We start from the raw sequence: 24,184 nt of genomic DNA, 5'->3' as shown, positions 1-24,184 counted from the left end.
GTTGATTATGGTAATAGAAATCTGTTATATTCATGGATGTCCTTCACCTTTTAAGTAGTTTTTCTATGTGAGAAAATTCTCATTTAAAAATCCTACCTCCTCAGCAGAGAAGTCAGAAATAAGATGCCCAGCAACCTTGCAACTTATTTACAGGCAAGATTCTTCACCTATGTGAGACTGCCATGTGGAAATGAACAATATAAGTGAGGTACAAATTACTCAAGTTCACCAATATCTTGGGTTCTTCTCTCCTTCAGAGCACCAGGTAGACTGTACTTTCTGTGTTCCTTGATATTAGGTATGACCACAAGATTCATTTTGATCAATGCAATGTGGACAAAAGCCAGCATAAGCTTTCCCTCACTCCCTTCTCCTGCCACAGCAAACCATGAAACTGTCAAGAATATGATGTCATCATAAGATGGTAGAGCTTCCAACAGCCTGTATCCTTCAGTGACCATAGTGAGCAAAATTCACAACCTACCTGCACCCTGCTGGAACTATTGAATGAGCAAGAAATATATCTTTGTTGTTTGAATCCAGTATGATTTGGGGGGTTGTTTGTAATGACTGTGCTACGCAGCGAATCCTGGTTGGTATAGGTAAGAAGCAGGTTGGATACCAGCTTCAATCTCTGCTGTTACTGGTAGTAACAAGGGTCCAGCTTTGGGAGTGGTAGTGGGAACAGCAGTGGTTTCCCAGTGGCTGCAATAATGAGTTCCTACCACAGAGGTGTCATAGATCTTATAAAATTGGCAGTCAAATTGAACTCTTGGTACTTGGTATTCAGAGTAGCAGTGGCTGTGATTTCATCGTCAGGTTGTGTAGTATGGTTTGGGTGTTATTCCTAGGAGCTAGCCTCAAGTTTGTTTCCCCAGCCCTCCTAACAATTCTGAGTTAAATAATCTCTTTTCACAAATCCCCTTTCTGCTTCGACTATTCACAGAGGATTCTATTATTTGTGGAAAAGGACCCTGACTGACAAAATTACTGTATTTAATAAATCTCAGATTCCATCGATTACAAGAGGCAAGTTATTTTGTGAACTCCTAAGAAAAAAAAAGAGGCTAAAAAACTATTACATGCCATTGTTGAAAAGCACATTTTTCTCAGAGTTGTTTAAACTGAAAAAAAAAAAAATCAATGAATCAATGAAATATGTTATTAGCACATGAGATCTCCAAAATGAAATTGATAGGTAGCTGATTATGGTTTTAAGAGAACTGAATCATGCACCAGGCATGGGTTCTGTCCCCAGCACAAACAAAACAAACAAAAAACCCCACAGAATTGTATCATTTAGGAAGAAAAAAAGTCTCAACCCTAATCCTCATCAATGCAGAAATCTGTGATTGCTCAATCCCAGAACAATCCCTAAGACACCCCTGAAAGTGTGGTGTTAATCAGTACAGTGCCCCACAGAAAACTTCTCCACAATGGCCCTCTCAGAACAAGGGTTCTCTTCAATGTGGGCAAAACCTGGGACAGTCACATTGACTGATTGAGGAGCTTCACAGCCAAAGAATTGAAGTCAACAAACAGATTCATGAGGTTTTCTGGTCCTATCATTTTCATTATCATTTGTGATAATGCTTTGGATTACTGACCAATACATAGAGCTTCCTTTTTACTCCATTTTATTCTCTATATCTCACATTTCTAAACACTAGGAGTTTTTGTGTATATGTGTGTGATGGTGGGGGGATTGGTATAAAGATAGTCCCAAGGCAGTTAAAAGGTAGTGGGCCATACTCACATCTCATGGAGACCTAACTAGAGCAGGACATTACCCAGAGAACCTATTTTTGAAGAACAATTGTCCTACGATATAACCTCCTGAAGCAGTAGCTGGATGTGTCAGAGATGCCCCTCATTGGAAAGAAGGTGAATTTATTGGCATATATATAGTGGGATGGTTAGATTATGTAGATGTGTTAGTCAGCTTTTGATTACTGTAACAAATACCTGAGATAATCAACCTTTAAAGAGAAAACAGTTTATTTTGGCTTACAGTTTTGGAGCTTTCAGTCCATGATCTGTTGGCCTGGTTGCTTTTGGTCCTGTGATGAGGCAAGCACATTAGGGCAGGCAGCACAAGATAAAGTAAAGCCATTCAAATCATGGCCAGGGTGAGTAAAAGAAGAAGAAACTGGAGTCCACAATTCTCTTCAAAGGCATGGCTACAATGACTTAAGACCTCCTACTAGGCCCCACCTCCCAAAAGCACCAAGCTGGGGACCAAACCTTCAATACATGAGCCTTTAGAAGACATTCCAGATTTAATCTATAACAATAGGTGGACAAGGCCCTGGGTTCAATCCCCAGCACTGAAAACAAAAACAAAAACAAAAACAATAGGTGGGGGCATTTTTGGAATCATATATATAGAAAATGAAGTGTATGTGTTGGGTAAACAAAAGGTAGACCCTCTTGAACACCTGCCATTTTGCTTACTCATGATCCTTCTTCTCCTGGAAACCACCCCACCCCTACTATTCACAGGGTTATCGTGTGGGCCATATTACTCGATTTGGTTGTCATCCCTTGACCATCATTGATTGGTCAAAGTTAAACATCTAACTAACACAACCAATCATAGTATTTTCTGGGGAATTTGTAAACTACCTCCAAAAATAAGCAGTAGTAGCAGATACCACTACCACCAATCTCTCATTTCCAAAACTGAACTCATCAGTGCTCCCCGCTACCCCCGCCAAGTCCCTTGCTGAAACTCACTCCTCATGTGTTCTCTTTCACAGCAAATGGCATCATAATATCCCCAGCCACTAACCAGAGCTATCCAAGACTTTTCCTTCTCTCTTACCTCCCTACCAAGTTTCTTGGGTTCTGCCAGCTATAACTCCCAAATATCCTCAATGTCCTCTTGCCCACTTCTATTCCCATCATTTCAGCAACTAATTTTTACTCCTTGCCTTCACTCTCAAATGCTTTTGACACTCCTTTTCATCCAGCAGTCCAAATCATCCTTCTAATCTCTGGATGTGATCACATTACTCCTTCTGCTCAAAATTCTTCAGTGGTTTCCCATGGTTTTCAGGATAAAATCTGAACTCCTGCAGCTGGGTCACAAACTTCACTCACATTATACTCAGATGTACAATGACATGTTTCCTCTCTCTCCTATAACTGATCTGATCTTCCTCACAATGCCCTTACCCTGCTGGGTAACAGGGGAGAAAACTAAAATTAATCCATTCTGGTAAATTCCATAGGTTCCAAAATTTATTTTAGACAGTCGTTAGCTCAGTAGCTTTGGATGTCTTAGTATTTCAGACTATTTTGTTCTTCTCTTTCTTCTTTTCAAAACAAGACCTGAATTTCTAGGGGTCTTATGTGAATTTCATGGCCCTGGAGAATGGGGTCTGTTAGCCACCTGGTTATTGGGGGTTTTATCAGCTGAAATTTGCTGAGAAGTGGCTGGTTTGGTATAAATGAATTAGTGAAAAACAACCCTGAGAGGTAGCTATCACAATAACCATTTTACAGACAAGAAAGCTGAGGTTAAGGAATTTGCCCAAGGTCACAAAGTTAGTAAATGGCAGAACCAGGAATCAGCACCACTCTGATGTCAGTAGACACTTGGTTATTGAGTTTAGAATTCCAGATATAGTTTCAGGGATGTGATTGCCCATGGAGAATATGTGAGATGAGAAGAGAGCCCAGATCATAACACTTAAGAATTATCAGGGTGGGAGAGGGGCCTCAGTAGTAGAGTGCATGTCCTCAACCCCAGCACCAAAAATAAAATAATAATCTCTGGCATGTGAGGTTCAGGGAGAAGCTCTACCTAATTGCTCCTGTCCAAGTTATTTTTCCTCTTAGAAGAGCTTTTAGGATGGAGAGTCAGGACTTTCATCAGGTCTGAAAGTATTTCAGCCAAGACAGAGCAATTCTTTGGGTACACCACTCCTCTGTCGCAGACTCCTTCACAGCACAGCAAAGTATAAGTCTGAGATCAACCCTGGGTGGGAAGTAAGTGAATGCATCCAAAGAACTTGTGTTGCCAGAGATGTTCACATCACCTCCTAGCACCACCGAATGCAGGGCCAAGTACAAATCCTCTATACTGAGGATGCAAGGTCCATACTCAGGCGGGAGTACGGGTAGGACATAGTGGACCTCTTAGATCAGTGTCCTCCCAGGTGTGGAGACAGAGCCTTCTTCTGGGTGAAAGAGGTCAGAGACCTCTCCCAGGTGGTTGGGGGTGGAGGGCGGGCCTCTCCAGGTGCAGTGGTGTAGAGGCCTTGGCCTTTCTCAGATGTTGAAAGTGTTGCTCTTTCAGGCGTGGAAGGTGCAAGAAATCCCTGCTAGAAGATGAGTCTCGCCCCATCCTATACCTTCTTGGGGCCATATCAAGACCAAGTATCCCCTTCAGCTCTCTTGCCGTCCCCCCCCCCCCCCCCCCGCCTCTCCGGCCTGCACCAGGGGCGGTCCTGTCCCACCCCAGCGCACGACCAATGGCGCGGGAACTTGGTGAGGCCAGCCAATGGAACGGCGGCAGCGGTGTGGAGATGGTTCCGCCCCCGACAGGCGGCCGGCCGCTGGCCACCCAGGAGGCGGGGCTCTTCACTGTTTTTGCTGCCGGCGGAGCTCGGCCGAGCCCAGCCGACTACAGACGGCCGAAGCCGAGCCCAGCCGAACGCAGCCGAGCCCAGCCGAACTCTGCGCCGTTCCCGCTGCTACAGCCCGAGCGCCGCCGAGTGAGCAAGCTAGCGGCCGCGGCCGCGGAGGAGGCGCCGCCCCAGGGGGAGGAGGTGCCGGCTCGCCGCAGACCGCCCGCGGCAGAGGCCGCCCCGGTCTCGCCGCGGCGGGAGCGGCCGGCGGAGGCTGCGCGGCCGAGGGGGAGGGCCGGGGGAGTGGACGTCGTTCCTGCCAGCCGCCCGCCGCCCCCCGCCCGCGAGCTCCCGAGCCTCAATCTGCGCCGAGCATCCCGCTGCCCCGGACCCTCCCGCGGGCGCGCACCGGGCTCAACTCAGGTAAGGGGGGGCCTCCCTCCGCGGGCACGGGGGCAGAGACCCGAGACTGAGAGGAAGAGACACAGCCCCAAAGAGAGACAGACACAAAGGCAGAGACACCCGGGAGATTCACAGACCACCAAGACAGACCCCACGAAGAAGGGGAGAGAGACGTTCAGGAGGACAGAGGGACACAGCCAGGAAGAGAGAGTGGCACACACAGGGACTGATAAAGAGATACTCAGAGACAGATTGGGAGAGAAAGGAGATACTCAGACATTCAGGGATGGGGACACACCGAGACAAATGTAAAGAGAGCTACCCAGAGATAGGCAGCCACACACAATCCCAGAGGTAGGTATGCAAAGGAGAGGCACCTATCCATTAGGGGAACCTTAGGAAAACCAAACACCCAGACACACACACCTGACCTAGAGAGACAAGTCCCATGGAAAGGCACACCTAGGCACAAAACCTTGGAGACACAGAACCCACACATGCCTGCCAGGGCCTCCACAAAGTTCCTTCTGTGTGAGCTGGCGCCTCTGCAGGTCTCCTGGGCTGGCTGGCTGCAGTCTTGAGAGGAGGTGCCCTGACCACACTAAAGCTGGTCACTGTCCCCTTCAATCTGGGCCTAGGACTCGGTCCCACCCACTAGTGGGGTACCTTTGAGGGCTGGAAGCTTGATGGGAAGGGCCAAGCAGTGTCTACCAGCTCTTAGAATGAGGTATGCCTACTCCAGCTTCCCTCCTCTGGCTACACCCACACTCAGGTGCCCAGAGCCAGACCTGAGGATGAGGGTGTTGATTATGTGATGTCTTTGAGCCTTGTGGGACCCAGGGTTCTCTGCCAGGGAGGTCAAAGATGTGGGAGGGGAGCTCTTGGCTTGGGCCTCTTTCACTCCTCCTCCCTCACTACCCTCTCCTTTGCTCTATGCCCCCAGGCTCAGGACTGCAGGTGGGCATCTCCACTGCCCAGGAATCATTGAGTGAGCAGACAGGACAGCCTCCTTGGAAAGTGGGCCATACTGGAGTTCTGCCTCGGCATGGGCCTTGCCATTGAGGCAGCTCCGCTGTCTGTACTGATCTGAGGGTACTGCCCGTCATGGGGGCAGCCATCTCCCAGGGGGCCCTCATCGCCATCGTCTGCAACGGCCTCGTAGGCTTCTTGCTGCTGCTGCTTTGGGTCATTCTCTGCTGGGCCTGCCACTCTCGTTCTGCCGACGTCGATTCTCTCTCTGAATCCAGTCCCAATTCCAGCCCTGGCCCCTGTCCTGAGAAGGCACCACCACCCCAGAAGCCTAGCCATGAAGGCAGCTACCTGCTGCAGCCCTGAGGGCCCCTGGCCTACCCTGGAGCCTGGGACCTAAGTCTACCCAACTCTGATCCTGGAATCAGGATTCCAGAGTTCAGTCAGCCTGGGGTCCAGAACTTGGAGTCCAGCTTGTTTACAGCTGGACCCAGAAGCCCAGAGTCTAGCCAGCCTGGCCCCAAGAGAGGCTCAGGTGGCCCTAGACGGACAGGCCTGGGGTGGGGGTTCAGGAGTTGGTGCTAGGGCCAGGGCCATCTGAACTCTGCTCCATCCCAAGGGCCAAGGGCTGGGTTTACCCTTTCCCTAGGCTCAGCACCTCTGGGCCCTCTAGGTTGGGAAAGCAAACTGGAACCCATGGCAATAATGGGAGGGTGTCCAGGCTGGGCCCCTCCCCTGGTCCTCCCACTGTTTGCTGGATAATAAATGGAACTATGGCTCTACTTTGAGATTTTTCTTCTTTTCCTAAGGGCCCTGTGGTAGCAGAATTAAAGGCATGGGATAAACTTCCAGACAGATTTATTTTTGCACAGTTAAGAGGAAAGTCATGGTGGTTAAGGGTCAAATCCTGGGACCTTCAGAAGCAGAATGAGAATAGCAAATACAGAGACCCGATCAGGAGTAGAGTCACATGGGCACCCTGGTACCCAACCCAAGGACTGCAAGTACTAGGTTCAAGAAATGGGTCAGGGACTGAGACTAGGCCCTTAGATCTTGGTTTTCACTTCCCTCACCAGGTTCAGCAGTTTGTCCAATTTTGCGATCTCCACAGCTGGACCCTTCTGCACTTCCTGGCCCTTCTTTTCCTGGGTAAAGGGGAAACATCCATGGGGGAAGGAGTGGTGAAGGATGAGCTGTCTCTCTCTGAGTGACTCCTTTGCTCAACCTGCCCCAGCTATGCCCTACTCCTCCCCCACCCAGTAAATTCTAGATTCCCACTGTCCCCAACTTCCACATGAGCCTTTCCCAGCTCAGATTAGGTGACCCACATGCCCAGGCTGAGGGCCTATGAGAAGGCCTTGGTTCTGGCTCTGAATCTCAGCTGGGTATAGAGTCTGATGCTGGCCAGAGTGGGAGAGAGCATCCATCCCCTGACCCTCAGGGGAACTAGCCATTCAGACCAAAGAGAGCTTTAACTCTTTGGAAGGTCAGGTCCTGAGTGCTGGGACCATCCTTTCCACAGGAAGGACTGAGACCTACTAAGGAGGTGATAGGTATGTGTTTGAGGAGGGAGAAGGAAGTGGACAAGCCCACAGGTGTCCTCATCTATTGCTCTTAGCCAATACCTTCAGGTCTGGTTGGGGGTGGGGTGTCATTTGGAGCCAGACGTGCTGTGTCAAACATACCCGGGGTGGGAGAAAGTATCAGGAGACCCATGAGGGCAGATGGGATATCCCATGTGACTCCAGATGTCATTGACTGGGACTGTCCCCCAGAAGAGAAGATCCTAAACTTATGACTGTCACCCCCCACCTGCAAAGAACTCTAATGCTTCTGCTGGTAAGTTGGGCCCTGAGAAAAAGGGAGTTGGGACATGGGTACATGTTTCTTGAAGACCCCAAGAACTCCTTGGAAGACCACACCAGTTACATTTTCCCTACTTTTCAGACAGTGGGGTGTGGGCTATGCTAGCAGGCTGGGCAGCTGCCATTTCCTCTTTCCCTATGCTCCTGGACCCTTACCCTCTTAGCTACCTGTGCTACTGCACACTGGCACCTGCCCCAGTTTTGCCTGCTGAGGCCCAACCTGGATCTGGCCTAGACTTTAAGGTAGGAGGAGAGTATAGTGTCAGTAGACCCCTTACTGGGCCCATCTCTGCTGCTGATACCACACAGAGCTCAAATTTCCTCCTGGTTTGACCCTTGCAGCTATTCCCAAATCTTGTCTCTCCAGCCCCCTGCAGCCTAGTGCTTTTGCCATTACCCACCTCACCTCTATACTCTCCAGGCAGGGGACAAAGAAATCTTTTTCTCTCTTCCCACTCTCCCTCCCAAACTAAGTTCTTGTTCTCTTCTTGGCCTCACTCCATCCCCTGGGATTTAGGAAACCTGGTTTTTGATTCCAGTTCTGTCATGATCACCCTATATGACTTAGGGCAAGTCCCTTGCTTTTCTGGGCTTCAGTTTACCATCTATACAGTAGTTGGGGTAAGATAGTCCTTGATCTCTGACATAATCACAGGAAGCTCCCTGTGCAGAGAAGTCTGGGCTTCTGTGGTAAAACCCTCTTGGGAACGGCAGTAAGGATACCCAGAGGACTTCCTTTTGTATAAACCTCTTGGCTGCTGATAAGGGTCAGATGGCAATTTCACAGGAACCTCTGTTTCACCCAAGTACAAGAACCCAACTGTCCCCTGCTCAGGTCCCTCAGAGATGGGTTCCCAAATACACAAAGCCCAGCTCTCCCAATCATGACTGATCCTTGTTCTGTGGGGAGTTGAAACTGTGGGAAAGTCTTGCTTTCCCAGATCAGAGCAGGTAGGGCTGCCCCCATATCTACCACTCTCATGGTGTTATCGCTGTGCCTCTCCTTCCAAGAGTGACCATCATCCTCCCAGAGGGCTGACCAACTCTGCCAGCTTAAGCCATCCCCTCTCTCCTCATTAAATTAAGAACAGATTGTATCTGTTCCACAAATTGTGCTGCCTTCTTCTTCCCTCCTTCCCCCTTCTGAGGCCAACTAGCTGGGCTCAGCAGAGATTCAGACCACGCCTGACTCCCCCCCCACCAAAAAAAAAAAAGCCCACCGCAGCCTCTGGGCCACAGCTGCAGGCGCTTAACAGCCTTCTGAGTATTTATAGCCAAGTCCACCCCCTCCCCCAGCTGGCTACAATTACAGGCCAGGCCACACTCAGCCCTTGCCTCCCTGGCCATGGTGGGGAACAGACCAAGCCAGCACCAGAGGGATGGTGCAATGGTCCCTGACTGGGTAGAAGCAGAGGGAAGAAGTCAGTGGCTGAGAGTCTCTGCCCCTGCCTCAAACAACAGTAAAGGCCTCAGATTGCAACATAGTTTCATTCATCAGGACAACTTGGCTCAACCCTAACTCTAGCCCAGAACCTAGCAGAAAGCAAAGAGCCATCTCCACTCTGTACATGAATGGGGAGGACTGGGCTCTGGGTTCTTGGGCTCTGAATTTTTAAGTTGGGTCCTAGGGCTCTGGACTTTAAGGCCTGGGACAAGTCTGGGTTCTTAAGTCTGAATATGGTCTGGGTCTAGACTTTGAGGTCATAACTCTGGGACCCATGGCCGGTATTTGTGGCCTTTGGGTTCTGGGCAATGACTCCTAACTATTAGAGACCCCAGAAAAAGAAATCAGAGCTCAAAAGGAGGATTGCATAGCTGCTGACCTAGTTGCTGTCATTCCTCCTTCCCTGTTTAGATCCACAGCTTCCAGCTGAGGGACACTGGAGCCTGTGTATGCCCAGCCATGAAGCATTGGCTAAGCACTGAATTCCCTGCCTTGGTGACCTATCACATTCACAGCATCCCTTCCTCCCAGTAAGCCATCGATGCCCTCACTCAAACCTCAGGCTTCAGGCCAACTTGTTCACTGGGTATCTCTACCTGGCCCATAGTAGGTCAAAATGGATCTGATTCCTCACAATCATGATTCTCCTCTGTGCCTCATTTGAGCAATGAGACCATCCTTACCCTGTGGTCCTTCAAACCAGAAACCTGGGGTCACCCCTGGCTCCTCCCCTTTGGCTCCTCCCCACCATCCTCATCTTGTGGCAGCCCAAACTCCCAGAGCCCATACCTTTGGCATCTTGCGTAAGTTGGGTGAGAGCTTGAGGCAGGTGACGTGCCCACGGTCATCACCAATGATGATGATTGGGTAGATGGGGTTGAACTGCACGTGGGTGATCTTGTTCTTCTTTTTGGCCACCACGGGTTGGTTGCAGATGGCCTCATACTTGTTGACAGCCAAGTCAAACACATGGGCCTATAGAGGGGCTAGTATCAGCACACTCAGGAGAAATGAGGCCCCTGCCCAACACCTCATGGGAACCAGTCCTGAAATTTCTGAGGAGACTACAGAAGGCTAATGGTTAGCACACTAGAGCTGGAGGCAGTGGGAGAGGGAAGTTTATTCTCTATGTTTTTCTTATGTTTGAGGGAGTGAGAATAAAAAAATTAGAAATTTTAAATCTATACAGAATCAACAATAATAGCAGCAGCTATCATTTATCAGACTCTGGGCACACATATTGCAAGTCTGCATTATCTAATCGTACTCCTCACAACCACTCTATAAGGTGGTTTTGTTATTATCCATATTTTATAAATGAGGTGTTAGAAGCTCTTAGAGGCTAACTTGCTAGTGAGTGGCAGAACCAGGGTTCATACCAGTTATAGATGTCAAGAGCTCAGATAGTGCTTGACATAAGGTGCCTAGTAAATGTTTGATGTTATTTTTGCCACACCCGAAGTCCAAACCACTATCAACTGCCCAGACAACTGTGGCAGTCTCCTAACTGGTCCCCTCCTTTATTCTTGCCCTTCTATAATCCATCCTCCATGCAGCAGCCAGACTTCCCTTTAAAAAATTTAAAATCCTCCCAGAATCTCCTTGGCACTAAAAATAAAATCCAGATCCCTTTCTCTAGCCCGCACCTCACTCTCACTGGGCTCTCCCCGCTTTGCTTACTATGTACCAGCCCCACTTGCCTCCATGTCCTTGAAGTCCCTCAAGCTCATACCCACCTTAGGGTTTGTGCCAGCATCTGCTTAGGGTGGGTGGTATCCCCACCCCATCTTGTCATTCAACCCATCTTGTCATTCAGCTGGTTCCTTGTCATTCAGCTCTCAGCCTGAATATCACCTCTTCCAAGAAGCCTTTCCTGACCACTCTTTCCTTTTCTTATTATAACAGCTTTGTTGATATATAATTCACATACTATACAATTTATCCATTTAAATTATGCAGTTCTTGGTTTTTAGTATATTCGTAGTTATACAACCATCACCACAATCAATTTTGGAATGTTTTCATCACCCCCCAAAAACCCTTTGTATGTATGAGCAATCACTCCCCATTTTTCCCTAGCCCCCCAGTCCTAGGTCACCACAAATCTACTTTCCCATTTCTACAGATTTACCTATTGTAGATATACTAGGCAAATCTATTTGGGGCATATCATATAAATGGAAACATACAATATTTGTCCTTTTGTGTCTGTCTTATTTTACCTAAAGTTTTCAAGGTTCTTCCATGTTGTAATATGTATGAGTATGTCATTCCTTGGTGTTACTGAAGAATACTTTTTTCATATATATAGGAGATTTTTTATCAATGAATACTGGCTTATTTCATTCTTTAGTTATTATGAATAATGCTGTTATAAACATTTGTAGTACATTACCCTCTTTTAATCCTCTGCTCTTAACACTATGGGAATTTTGACATTGTTGCTTTTTGTCTTTTTCCTTTTACTAGAATGTAAGTTCCTTAAGAGCAAGTGCCTGAATCACTAGGGTCTAGTCTATAGCTGGGCACCATAGTTGACCCTTAGTAAACATCTATTCAGGGTATAGATGATAGACAACTTTAGGGTGATACCTTAATCACTATATTCTTTCCTTGGGGCAGCATTGCCTTTTAGTTTATATCAAAGTCCACAAGAAAAAGAGGTGTGCATCTTAGAGTGTGCTCACAAAATGTTTCTGAGCTTTTCCTAATTCTCAATATTGACTAGACCCCTCCCATTTTGCTCCACTGAAGCCCCTTCTCAGCATCAACTTGCACACTTCCAGAGAGAGGAACCTCTCTACTTATAGACACTATTTCAGTCACAGATCAGTTCTGGCTCATAAATTTTTCTTTAGCTAGAGCTGGCCCCTGCCACCTTCTAGCTCCCTCCCCAGGGAACTCAGAGAAGATAACTGGTGGTGGCATTACCTCATCTCCTCTGATATGAAAAGCCCCATTCCCTCCTTGAGGCATCCTAGGATGACTGATTCCTTTTTTGACTCTGGATACTTGGCCTTTGAGAATGCACAGTCCTCATGCCCCACTTTTCCCTACTGACCTGGGCATGGGATGGGATCTCTAGGAGATAGACCCCGATATACTTCATTTGATTTTTAGTAGGGGCTCAGCACTGTCATGAAGGGGTCACTCACCTTCCCATCTGTAGTGACTGCTGCAAACACAGTGGAAGAGTATGGTGCCCAGGCCACATCACCCACAGCTGAGTTCAGGTCATAGATGAACATGGGGGTCCTGCAGTAGTAACGAGGTGAACCTCATGATACAGGACTTACAATGCCAGAGCCCAAGGGAGGGCCCAAGGCAGGGCAGGTCCAAGGGTAGGCCCCTCACTTGATGGTATGGTCCCAGATCTTCACTGTCCAGTCAGAGCTGCAGGACATGAAGACCTTGGTGTGGTATGGGTTCCAGGTCACAGCATCCACTGCCATATTGTGTGCATCATAGGTATCAAGGAATTGACTGGAATAGGATTTAGAGCACTGGTGGGGGTTAAGGAAAGATCAGGAGTCAACAGTGAGATAAAAGTCAGCAGCCATGGCTTCCCTGGGGGCCCTGGAGGATCAGAACTGAAGCCCCCACATTGCTGGCTCAGTTGAGCTGGGGCCAAGCTGCTGGCTACTCTTCCCATATTCCACATACCCAGAGAGAAAGGAGGCACTTAGGGGCTGGGGATTCAGGAGGACAGGGGAGACTTCCTGGAGGGTGACGGAAAGCGCTGTAGTCTGCCCAGTGGCTGACGCTAGGGAATTCTAGGCCAGTCAGAAAGGTCTTCTGTCCCTGCACCAGGGCAAAGCAGGTGTCAGGCCTTGAGTTTCTCCAGGTCACGACCTGTGCACTGACCGACAGAGCTCTGGGTTCACTGCGGCAGACATCACCCTTGCCACAGTGAGAAACATCCTGCCTTGTACAGATTAGAGCAGGTAGGAAGCCAGGAGTAGACTCAGGAGCCCCAGATTTCCCGTTCAGTTTCTTGCCCTAGCCTGCAATCCTCTCTCTGCCCTTCCCTCCAGGAGTTAGAGTGACTAACTGGTCTCCCCTTCCCTTCTGCTTTTCTGGGGTTGCCAACGGCCGCCGGGGAGGAGAGGGGGGTGGGGACCTTTTTTGCATTCAGACCAGCTCTGGCTGGGCCTCAGGGGCTCCCGGGAGGCTGCCTGTAATTAACATTCTGAGTCTCTGAGCCTAAGAAAAGCTCGCAGCGGAGCTATTTCTGGACGATGGAGGTTCAGAGGGACGTTCACCTACTAACACTGAGACACTGCAGACACCGGCTGCGAGGTTGTGTCCTGCCGGCAGGGATGCACCCGATATTCAGAGATCAATCTGCTTGTTGCCTGGCCTTCAAAGTCCAGTTCAAATTCAGATCTCCTCTAGGAAGTTTGCCCAGAATGTTTCAACTTCCCCAAGCCCACCCCTGCCTCCACTCCCAGGAAAGGAGGGAAGGCCCAAAGGGAAAGAGGCTAAGCTAGACTAAAGTCACTCTCTAGGTTCTCCATCCCCTTTCTTGCATTTAGTCCTTTTTCCTGCCATCCAAGTTGACCAGGAAATACATTCTCTTCCCCCAAGAAGCCTTCCAGAACTGATAAGTGGCACTAAGATTTGTCAGGATTTGTTGAGTGCTTTAAATTCCCCAAGTGGCCCTGGGAGCTGCTGACATGGGCAGTGCTGCCTCACCTTGTAGATTTTCCCTTCTTCTGTGCCCACTAGGAACATGTAGTCAATCTCTTTGTGGAAGTCAAAGGCGGTACCACAGCCTTGGGAAAAGAGGGAACAACTTTAGTTCAGTTCTGAGAGGGAGCTTCCCAGCACCTCCCCTGCTCAGCAGAAGGGCTCTGTGAGGGACAGATTGAACCTGGGCCCCTGTGACAGCTGGGACCAGGCCAGGCAAACAGAAACCAGTTCTCTGGACTGTTTGTCCCAGGCAGTTAGGACTCTGCAAAGGGGCCAGGAGTTCTGTAGACAGGAATGGGGGCCTGGGTAAACAAGGCAAGGATTGAGTTAAACAGGGTCAGGGTCAGGGTAAACAGGGACCAGGTCTGCAAACAGGGACATGGTCTGTGCAAACAGGGATATAGTCTGCATAAACAGGGTGGGAATTGAGTAAACAGGGACAGGATCTGGGTAAACAGGGCCCTGATCTGCATAAACAGGGATGGATCTGCATAACAGCACCTGATCTGCATAAACGAAGCAGGGTCTTAAAACCCAGAAGGGACCTGTGTGAATAGGGAGGGTCTGCAAATGGCCAAGGGCTAAACTGACAGTGTCAGGCTTTCCTATTACCTCCTGTCTGGGCTCAGCACAAATTGGGGAGAGAGTGTTGAGAAAGGGAGGGCCACTCTCATTGACCCTCAGGGGGCCTGAAGGGCTGGCCAGGCCTGAAGGGGGTTCCTACCCACTGTGTGTAGCTGCAGCCCCTCAGGAACTTCCATAGTGCTGCCCTCCACCTTCAGTTTGATGACATCTGTGTGAACCAGCTCACTCTGCAGTCACAGAGGGTTTGAGGGAGAGCATATGGGTTGGGGTGGATCAGGGGGAATACCCTTTGCCTTTTGACTCCCCCAAGTCTCCATCTACCCCTGCGAGACACTCTCTGAGAAAGAGACAACCTTCACAAGCGTCCAAGACACGATCCTGCCATCAGATGACACAGAGAAGAAGTTAAGGTTGTGGTCCATGTCGTCCTTCTGCCACCTGACCTGAAACATCCAAAACCAAGAGCTCTGGGACTCTGCTAGGGTGTGGAGATAGGACTGTGAGCAGGGCTCCTCCAAACACCCATCTGAGGCTCAGAAGCAAGTTCTGGGAGCCCATTTCCCAGTATCCCGCGATTGGTCCTCCATACCTCCTTCTATCCATCTCTGTCTCTCTCATATCCCTCTGTCCCTGACCAAACTGGGGCAACAGTGCCAGTCAGGCATTGTTCTAATCTACTGACTCACAGTGGAGGTAACTATTCCTCCTTGGGTTGAATTTTAGGATCCTCATTGTAGAAATGCAGCTATAGTTTTGGGTTCAACCTCCTTCTATACACATAACCTGGAAAGGAAAGGGCCCAACAACCAGTTTTCTCACTTATAAAGTGGAAGTCATAATAGCACAGGCTTGTTGTGAGGAATAATGAGATATGATATGTGAAACACTTAGGTCAGAACATTGTGCATATTAAGTATTCAACAAATGTTGGCTAATGCCTGCATTATTACCATCATCCTAGCAATGTGGGTGCCAAGTTTCTGCAGGGGTCTTTCTCCTGCTTGCTTGGGGGTGGCGCGGAAAAGGAGAGGAGTACACCCACTCCTCTGCCCTCCTCTTAGGCTTGGCCTTTCTCTAGGAAGTGGCTCCTCTGTTCCCACTTTCACATCATCACTAGCTCCTGCTCCCAGAATCTTGCTCCCAAATTCCAGAATTGAGCTGCATTTCTCCATCTGCAAATCAGGGTTAATTATCCTGCCCCACCCGTCTTCTCAGGGCTGGAAGCAAACATATGGGAAAGTGTTTTGGAGACAGAGCTGTTGTCTTATGAAGATGACACGCTTGAAGCTCAAGTTTCTGTTGCCAGATGTGGAGGCCTAACCAAGCCAAGTCCCATGGAGTTGGGGTGGGGCTGGGCGCCCAGAGCTTTCTATCCCCTGGATCCCTCCAGACCGCCCATGCCGGGACCACTGTCCAGTCCCCTCCCCCTGTCACAATCAGAGGCTCAGTGAGGGAGGCCAAGAACCTAGTGCTGTTGCCTGTAACCACAGCTGTCACCATGGCTGTTGGGGGGTGGGGAGAAGGGGTTGTCTCTCCCCAGCCACCCCCCAGGCCTGGCTGATCAGACTGTAGGAGGGCGGGCTGAGTCCTGCCTGGGCTTGTCTGGGCAGAGGGCTCTTTTAAGCTTTCACTGGGGGGTGGAACACTGCAGAGCCAGTAAAGGCTCAAGTTAGAGCTTACCCTGTACTGAAAATACTTTCCCTCTGTGTAAAGGTGGTCCCTTTAAAGGGGGGAGGGGACAAGGGGTGTCAAAGGCCAGGCTGTAAGAGGCACTAGGGAGCTGCAAAGGGAAGTGTTTAATGAGCAGACGCCAGCACTCATGGAAATTGTATTTCACACCCCACTTAGCAGCCTGATGCCCAGTGGGGGGTGGTGTGTGCGTTTGCAAGCAACTGTGTATGTGTGTGTGTGTAAGTCACACATGTGCTCCTAGAGTGGAGGTGACAGGATAGGAATAAAGCAGGAGAGGCACAGTGGTAAGTGAGGAAAAGGGAATGAATGAACACCCAGGGACCAGGTGGTAGGGAAGAGCCGGAGCCTGATTGACTCCTCCTCTTTTGCCCTATCTGATTAAGGCAGACCCCTGCCTGCCCCCAGTCTCTGCTCAAACATCCTTCCTGCTCCCTTTCCCATAATTGCATAGCACATACACATACCCCGTACTGGTACTGGTTAAGGTTTCACAGTAGGGCCTGAGCAAGGCTGGGCTACCTAGGCAGAGTCTCTGCAGAAGTGGCCTGTGTCATGGGACAGGAGCTCAGTCTCAGACAGTTTTCTCCATGGCTCCCCACTGCCAACAGAACAAACTCCTGCCCCAGCCTGGCATTTTTGGTCCAAAAAACCTTTCTGGGCTCCTCTAAATACCTTGGATTTCACAAATCCCCATAAGAAGGACCCAGTAGCATGCACAAGGTGCTGGGTTCAATTCAATCTCTTGCACTGCAAAAAAATAAAAAAGAAGGACCTAGATTCTGATGTCTTTGATATTTCATTCACCAGCCTGCTGGTTCTCCTTCAAGTTGCAGGCTCTTTCTTTCTTTCTTTCTTTCTTTTTTTTTTTTTTTTCCTTTTCTTTTTGAGCTGGCATCTCGCTATGTTGCCCAAGCTGGTTTCCAATTCCTGGACTTAAGCCATCCTCCCACCTCAGCTTCCCATGTAGCTGAGAACATACATCACTTCACCTGGCTGGCTCCAGACTCTTACCTCCAACTGCCTAGAAGAGATGTCCCTTTGGGTATCTATCAGCCTTCTTTTATTAACTTCTTACCAAATCTGTTCCTCTCTGCCATTTTCCACTTCTGTAGATGCCCTACTGGCACTCCAAACACAGGCAATATCAATTCTTCCCTTTCTTCATACGTAATCAATTCCTTCCTCCTACAGATTTTATTGCCCTAACAGCTCTCCATTCTACTTCCTCATCTCCATCTGCACTGCCCCTTACTCTTGCTTAGACTTTAAAATTTCTCATGCTACAGCCGATGATCTTTCAAAGAAACAATCATGACTTACTCCACAATCCAAATCCTCTGATGACTGGACAGCAATTTTCAAACAATACTTAGGGGAAATCTTAGGAGCCTTGAGAAGGTAGTGCAGGGGACAGAGTAGATAATAACAGGGGACCCTGCAGTAAGCAGGGCCCTGATCCTACCAAAGAATCTCCAATCCCATCTTTTTAATGTATTGTGTTTATATTAACATTTTATTTGAAATCACTGACCTACAATGTCCAAGCTTCTTGACTTGATAGCTAAGCACACTCAGGACTGGATGCTTCTCCTTTCCTCAGGTCTGCTCCCCTCCCCAGTCTAACACATGCCCTGAATGATGTGTTGTTTCCCAACAGGCCACTCTGCTTGAAATCCCATGTCATTGCATAAGTGACCCTCCCTGTGCCAGTCTTCATTTAGCTAACACTTTCTCATTCCTCATAATTCAGCTTAGGAGTTGATTCCTCTAGGTCTGGTACTGGCTCCATCAAGGCAAGTCTTTTCTCCTTTCTCTGAGATATAAAGTCTCTCATGCCTGGAGACCTCCATGTGCCTGGAGGTAAAGAATTGGGAGGTGGACTTTTTGGTAAAGAGAATTACTGAAGCTATATCTTCTGGTCCCTGCCTTGTCGGGGGGGAGGGGGAAGGTGTGTAGCAGGATGAGCTGTCTCCCTCCCATCTTCCCCAGGCTCTGGGTAAAAGATAAAGCTGAGAGAGAACTATGTTGCTGTCCTGGGCAGTCCTCTCTCTGCTCAGGTCTGTCTACGTGCTCAGACTCAGTGCCTGGAACAGGGGAGCTCAAAGCCAGAGGAGGTAGGGATACAGAGCCTGCCTGAAGACTGTTAGGGCAGGAGAGCAGAAAAAGATGAGAAGACAGAGCCTGAGTGTTGCTGGATGAGCCCGGAGGTTTTGGGCAATTTGAGGCAGAAATCCATCTTTAGATTCTTCCAGACTTGCTCTGTCCAGCAGGGAAGATACACAGCTGTAGAAGCAAGGGACCTTTGGGAAATAGTGAGGAGGGGCGGCCTGAAAAGTGCTAAGAGACCCTCTAGGAGGGAACCTGTGAAATCTACTCCCCATAGAATAAGATAGGAGACAGTCATGGTGAAATCTAGACCCAAGGTCCTGGTAATGGTCTGGGGCTCATCTCACATTGCAATAAAGGCCCTGCATACCCCTCTTAGCCCATTTGAAGAAGACTGGTGCTATAAATTGGCTCAAGGACAGACCTCAGCATGCCAGGTCCTTCAGTTCCACCCACAGGGCAAGCAACCAGCAGTACCCATCCCTGTCTGGGAACTTCCCAAAATCTAGCCCAGATGGCAGAGGAGAGCCCCTGTGGGGAGCCAAGCAAGCCTATAGACAAGGATCTGTAGTCCCTAACATACGCAGCTAGAGTCTGTCAGGCCCTGGAGGCCTCCATCTATGGCCTCTGACTTACTGATTGCCAAACCTAAGAGATACTTGACTGACAGATGGGGCCCCCAGATGGGAGCATCAGGGCACCAGAACCCATTTCTTACTGGAGACTCTCTTACCTCCTGATTTGCACCTTCTGCCCTTCTCTGCCTCTTCTCACACTCAGTTCCTTGACCTCTAAGCTGGTATCTGCCATCCCCAGACCCTTGCCTACAGCCCTCTCCTCCCCAAGTTTCTCCCCTCCCCATGGTTCCCAGGCCCACACACTTCTCCCATTCTGGTGGGAGACTGACCTGCCATACAGGGTCCGTGTGCTTGCCAGACTTGGCTGTGCTGCGGAAGGAAGGCTGGGATTGGGGCTTCTTGAGGTTGTAAATGGCCACATTACCGTCATAGTGGCCCACCACCACTAGATAGGGATGGTCCACGTGCATGTCAAGACACATGATGCCACTGTCACTGCTGAAGGTGTATTCAGGGAAGCTGGGATTCTTCATGCTGTAGAGCAGCAGCATGCCCCTGCTCTGCTTCATAAAGTCATCTACCCAGGGAAGAAGGATGGTTGCAGTTGGAGGATTCATCTGTTCTGCTGAGAGAGCCCCCTTGCCCCTATTCCACCAGATGGGCAAGTCTTGCCCTGCTCTGCCTGTCAGAGAGCCTGGGATCCCTCTCTGGGTTTTATCTTCTCTGTGAAATGGAATTATGAGATTTTGCCTACATCTTTACAGGGCTCATGGGAAGATCCCAGTCAGCCAGTCATGCTGCTATAGGCCTATTCAGCCTCCCTACCTGCCCATGTCAAGAGAGTGCTCTTTCTTTTATTTTTCTTCACACTTGGGTGCCTATCCTGATATGCAGTCATTGAACACAGTCCAGTCTTTGAATCCAACTTTCCTGCCCAGACCTCTCAGCCCCTTTCCTAAGCTCAAAGTAACCACAACCAGTAAGGTGGGAGGCTAGTACAGCCCCCATTTTGGAGGCCCTCTGCCAAGGCAGACTTTTGGCCACTATGAGAGTCCTTTCCACCTTCCCTGCTTCAGGACTTCCTCCTTTGTCCCTGGCAAATGCAGGACCTGGGACCTTATGACAAAGTAGGCAGTTCTGAAGTATGAAGTCCATGGGTGGGAGTATCAGGGAGGTAACCTCAACTTGACTAGTTTTGCTAAGTTGTTCTGTCTTATTTTTTAAGGATACCCCTTACTCAAGAGAATGTCTGGGCAGGGCATGGTGATTTATATCAGTTATCCCAGTGACTTGGGAGACTGAGATAGAAGGATTGAAAGTTCAGACAAGCCTGAACAACTTAGGATGATACTGTCTCAAATTTTTAAAATAGGGCAGGGGATGTAGTTCAGTGAAAGAGCATCCCTGGATTCAAACCTCAGTACCATGAAAGGAAAAGGGGGAGGGGTTCTGGGTTGAGTTGGACCCAGATCCCAGGGTTCATGGCATGAGCTCAGTTACTACTCTGTCCCAGGTATTCCCACTCCAGGCATTCTGCAAAGATCAACCTGTGCTTTGATTGGGAGCAGGGAGAGGCCAGGAGCCAGGCTGTCCTAGCCAGGCTGTACACTGGAAGCTGAGGCAAGCTGACATACCCATCAGAGCAGCTCTCTATGGGGAAGATCACCTTCTTTTACTGGGCTAATCCTCATAGGCTCTCGGACTGTAGTCAGTGGCCCCTCCCTGGATCACTTTCAAGGGAGGATACACATGCAAAGCGGGGGAGGACCCTCGGGTAGAAGATTCCAGAGTCTAGCCTGAGCCATGGGGAGGGCAAATGGTAAATCAGGAAGGAAAATGCTTCCATTCTGGGGAAAGTGAGCCTCCCAGTAAAAAGGAGACACTTGGGGTCTTCCAGATCCCCTGGAATCAAAGCTGGGTCACTCTGTGCCTGGCTCTATCTCAAAGCCAATTGGAAGCTGGCCTTGAGGTAGGTAAGATGGAGCTACCAGTACCTCATTCTATAGGACTCAGGGGTGGGCCTCATAGGTTTACTCCAAGAGAACTGGCTAAGGGGAATGTCTCTCCTCCTGAGAACATGAAAGGCTTGAACTGGGCAGGGTGACCATCACTTTAGCTCCTTTTGTTCATCAGACAAATCCTGAACACCTGACCTGGGCCTCCCGCTGTGGGCTTCCCCTCGCAGGGTCAGAGACAGGTCACTCACTAGATCCTGCAGCTGAATGATTAATCCACAAACTGACCAACCAACCAACTGCCAGGCCAGAGGCAAGCCATTGGTACTCCAAATTTCAACCTGTCTTCTATGCTGGTCAAGACTGATACAGGGTGAGTAGATGAGTAGGCAAGTGAGTGGGTGAACAAGAGAGTGAAGGAATGTATGCTCAAGCCAAGGACTCAGATGGTGTCCTTACTGCACCAAGGAGCAAAGGTGGCCATGATCCTCACAATTACTCTTACTATGCATAGGTCCTGGCCCCTTGAGGGACAGCAATGATGACTTGCTTTCTTTAGATAAACTCCTGCCCCTACATTCATGCACAGAATGTTCACGACCAGTGGAACCAAGAAAGGAGGTTAGGAAGCCCTACATTGGCTTAGTAACTCTGTATTGAAGACATCTCTAACCCAACTACAGAACCACTGGGACTAGAGGCTGGAATCATGCCCCCCTGATTTTATAGATGGAGAAACTGAGACCTACAGGAGAGAAGTGGTGTATCCAGCTGCATAATACATATCACATGGTTTTGGCTATACCCAATATCCCTTTTATAGCTGCATATATACTGCTCTGAGAATCTTGTCTTTACATGGAGGTGGAGAAAGAAGGGGAAGGGGATATCAAACTTAATGGAGTGGTGGATACTAGCAAAACCAATCCAGTCACTCCAGGTTTAAGCTAGAGAATGTATAGGGGACAGAGTAGTCAAGCAGGATAAAAGGGAATGACTGCAGAGAAAGGCATGGATTTCATAAAGAGGGACACATAGAACAACCAATCGTACTAGCTCCCATACCACATGCATGCTGACATTGAGGACCATTTTGTGAAACTGGTTTTAATGATCTCTGTTACTTGCAACCAACTGAGACATAGAGATCATGGTTCCTAATCATGGTTAGACTGTATGTTTCCTGAATTCTAATTTGGGGGTCTTTCTGCCAAATCACATCAAGAAAGCAGAGAAAATCCTTATTCAACTGGGGTTTCCTCTCAACTCTGTCTTATACTATGAACTCACCCCTGACTCCAGTGGCCCCTCTGAGACCTCATTATTCCATTTTCCAGGTTTACCAAGTGTGACAACCCAACCCAAACTTTCAATAGTCCTACTATCATATCATCATCTTTTTAAAAATTTTAAAAAATTATTTTTGTACCAGGGATTGACCCCAGAGGCATGTAACCACTGAGCACATCCCCGGTCCTTTTTATTTTTTATTTTGAGAAGGGTCTCACTAAGTTGCTGAGGCTAGATTTGAACTTGCAATCCTTGCCTCAGTCTCCTGAGGATTAGAGGCATGTGCCTCCATGTCCAGCCCATATTCTCATCTTATCTTCCAAAAGTCCTTAAATGGCATCACTACTCAAACCACCAATAGTCCTCATGTGATATCATCATTCAGTGACACCATTGTCCAAATCTCCCACACCAAAGGGAGATAATTTGTGCATTACTCATTCAGGGGCAGGATCTAGTGAGTGGCCTGTCTCTGACCCCACAAGGGGTTGGGCATATGATAGCATCAATCCTAATGATATCATTGCTTAGTCATCCAGTATTTCATCAGTATGACATCACCAACCAGGTCATCAACAGTCCCAGTATGACATTAGCTTCAAGTCACCCAATGAGATTAGAGTCCCAAATGGTCAAGGCTTGTAGTACCTTAGATCTGGCCCTTGGAGTACTTTGCTCTGAATGCTACAAACTCCCTGGCTTCTTAGGGAAGATTTAGAGTGTCCAGCAAGCCAGATGGGAACCTCCTAATTCCACTCTCCATTGTATAAAGAGGCAGAAACTCTAGTCTGGATCCAGTGAATGAATTCTGGGGTCCTCCAGGCTATAGGATTTCAGTAAGTATATGTAGCTGGGTAGAACAGAAGGAGAAGTAGAGGGAGGAAAAAAGGGGTAGAGCAAGAGAGAGGGAGGGAGAGAGAGAAATCATAATTATATGGACCTTGACCCTGAGATAGAGAGAGAGGGTTGCTAGCAGGAACTCAGCTCTGCTCCTCTTAGTGCTTTTGCTCCTGTTGCTTCCTTAAGCTGCATGGTTTTCTCTTCTACACTGTCTAGAGTGTCTACCAGCCCATGAGGACCATCTCTGGGAGGCCTTCTAGACTATTCATCCACCAAGGATATCTCTTCTGAGGTGTAGTCTTTGCCCTCACACATTGTCAGGAACTGTGAGCAGGTCTTTTCCTTGACCTGCTGTGAAGGATGGAGGAAACACACCTTAGCTTGCTCCTCAGCAGTCTTGCTTTTTGTGGTAATCCTCCTCTCACCCTGCTCTACTGGATAATCACTAAGGCCTCCCTGACTCTACCCTTCTCAATGATCCACAAGATTTGGGGGAGGAGAATTGACCCCCTATTAGATAGAGCCTGTTGTGGAAGTTCTCAGGAAGCTGTGATCTCGGGCAAGAGGAGTAGCAGGTGTGGGTGTGGGTGTGGGTGTGGATGTGCATGTGCACATGTGGGTCTTAATTCCACCATACACCAAAGCTCTGATTGTCCTCAACTGCCTCTGCCAGAGTTCTGGTAGACCAGTGCCCAATGAGAAACATGGATGGGGGCAGCGGGAGAAGAATAGAAGTTCATTGGATTAGACAAAGGGGAATGAAGGGATGGAAGAGGAGATGGGAATAGGAAATACAGTGGAATGAATTGGACATAACTTTCCTATGTTCATATATGAATACACCACTAGTGAAACTCCACCTTATGTATAACCACAAGAATGGGATCCTAATTAGAATAAACTATAGTCCATGTATTTATATCAAAATATACTCTACTGTCATGTATATCTAAAAAGGACAAATAAAAAAACAAACAAACAAACAAAAAACCCCCATGGATTGATGTCTTCTTGAACTGGCAACTAGCAGTGGGATCTTAGACCATAATTCATTCCTGCTCAGCAGGTAAAGAACAGCTCTATATCATGGGGGCCACTGTGGAGAATGCTGGTTATTGGGAATACCCTGGGTTCTTACTCAGGGATTCAGAGGGAATAAGGCAGGCAGAGGGCATGTTGGGCCACCAGGCTA

The 24,184-nt window shown here is 48.7% G+C and overlaps 2 protein-coding genes across 4 annotated transcripts in view; one reads left to right on the top strand and one right to left on the bottom strand.

Moving 5' to 3' along the window:
• Positions 1 to 1,845: 1,845 nt before the first annotated feature.
• DNAI1 (dynein axonemal intermediate chain 1) overlaps positions 1,846 to 24,184 on the bottom strand; it is a 64,702-nt gene continuing 42,363 nt past the window's right edge. Inside the window, exons 13-20 of one of the 2 annotated variants that reach the window (XM_079113251.1) lie at positions 19,237 to 19,484; positions 14,885 to 14,974; positions 14,671 to 14,758; positions 13,950 to 14,029; positions 12,609 to 12,757; positions 12,410 to 12,509; positions 10,044 to 10,229; positions 1,846 to 2,327 (exon numbers count right to left, since the gene is read on the bottom strand). In XM_079113251.1, the coding sequence (XP_078969377.1) occupies positions 2,280 to 2,327; positions 10,044 to 10,229; positions 12,410 to 12,509; positions 12,609 to 12,757; positions 13,950 to 14,029; positions 14,671 to 14,758; positions 14,885 to 14,974; positions 19,237 to 19,484 (989 nt within the window). In that variant the 3' untranslated portion in view covers positions 1,846 to 2,279. Of the gene's footprint in view, positions 2,328 to 6,785; positions 7,091 to 10,043; positions 10,230 to 12,409; positions 12,510 to 12,608; positions 12,758 to 13,949; positions 14,030 to 14,670; positions 14,759 to 14,884; positions 14,975 to 19,236; positions 19,485 to 24,184 lie in introns of those variants that run through there. The other variant, XM_079113250.1, reaches the window with a different exon arrangement.
• On the top strand, positions 4,409 to 6,727 carry ENHO (energy homeostasis associated). Of its 2 annotated transcripts, none has more exons than XM_079113277.1 (2): positions 4,409 to 4,997; positions 5,920 to 6,071. In XM_079113277.1, exons 1-2 carry the CDS (start codon positions 4,479 to 4,481, stop codon positions 5,962 to 5,964), a joined length of 564 nt encoding a protein of 187 aa, XP_078969403.1. In that variant the 5' UTR covers positions 4,409 to 4,478; the 3' UTR covers positions 5,965 to 6,071. The 2 variants fall into 2 exon arrangements, with proteins under 2 accessions (XP_078969403.1, XP_078969404.1); XM_079113278.1 differs by having other exon boundaries at positions 4,659 to 4,997; positions 5,920 to 6,727.

This window comes from Sciurus vulgaris, assembly GCF_902686455.1.
Source record: "Sciurus vulgaris genome assembly, chromosome: 15".
Classification (NCBI taxonomy): Eukaryota; Metazoa; Chordata; class Mammalia; order Rodentia; family Sciuridae; genus Sciurus; species Sciurus vulgaris.
This window is presented reverse-complemented; position numbering and strand designations above follow the sequence as displayed.

Excerpts from the sequence above, each read along its gene's own strand:
- ENHO (XM_079113277.1), top strand. The coding sequence starts at position 4,479 with ATGGCGCGGGAACTTGGTGAGGCCAGCCAATGGAACGGCGGCAGCGGT. Across the intron at positions 4,998-5,919 it reads GCGCACCGGGCTCAACTCAG|GCTCAGGACTGCAGGTGGGC; the intron begins GTAAGGGGGGGC and ends CTATGCCCCCAG.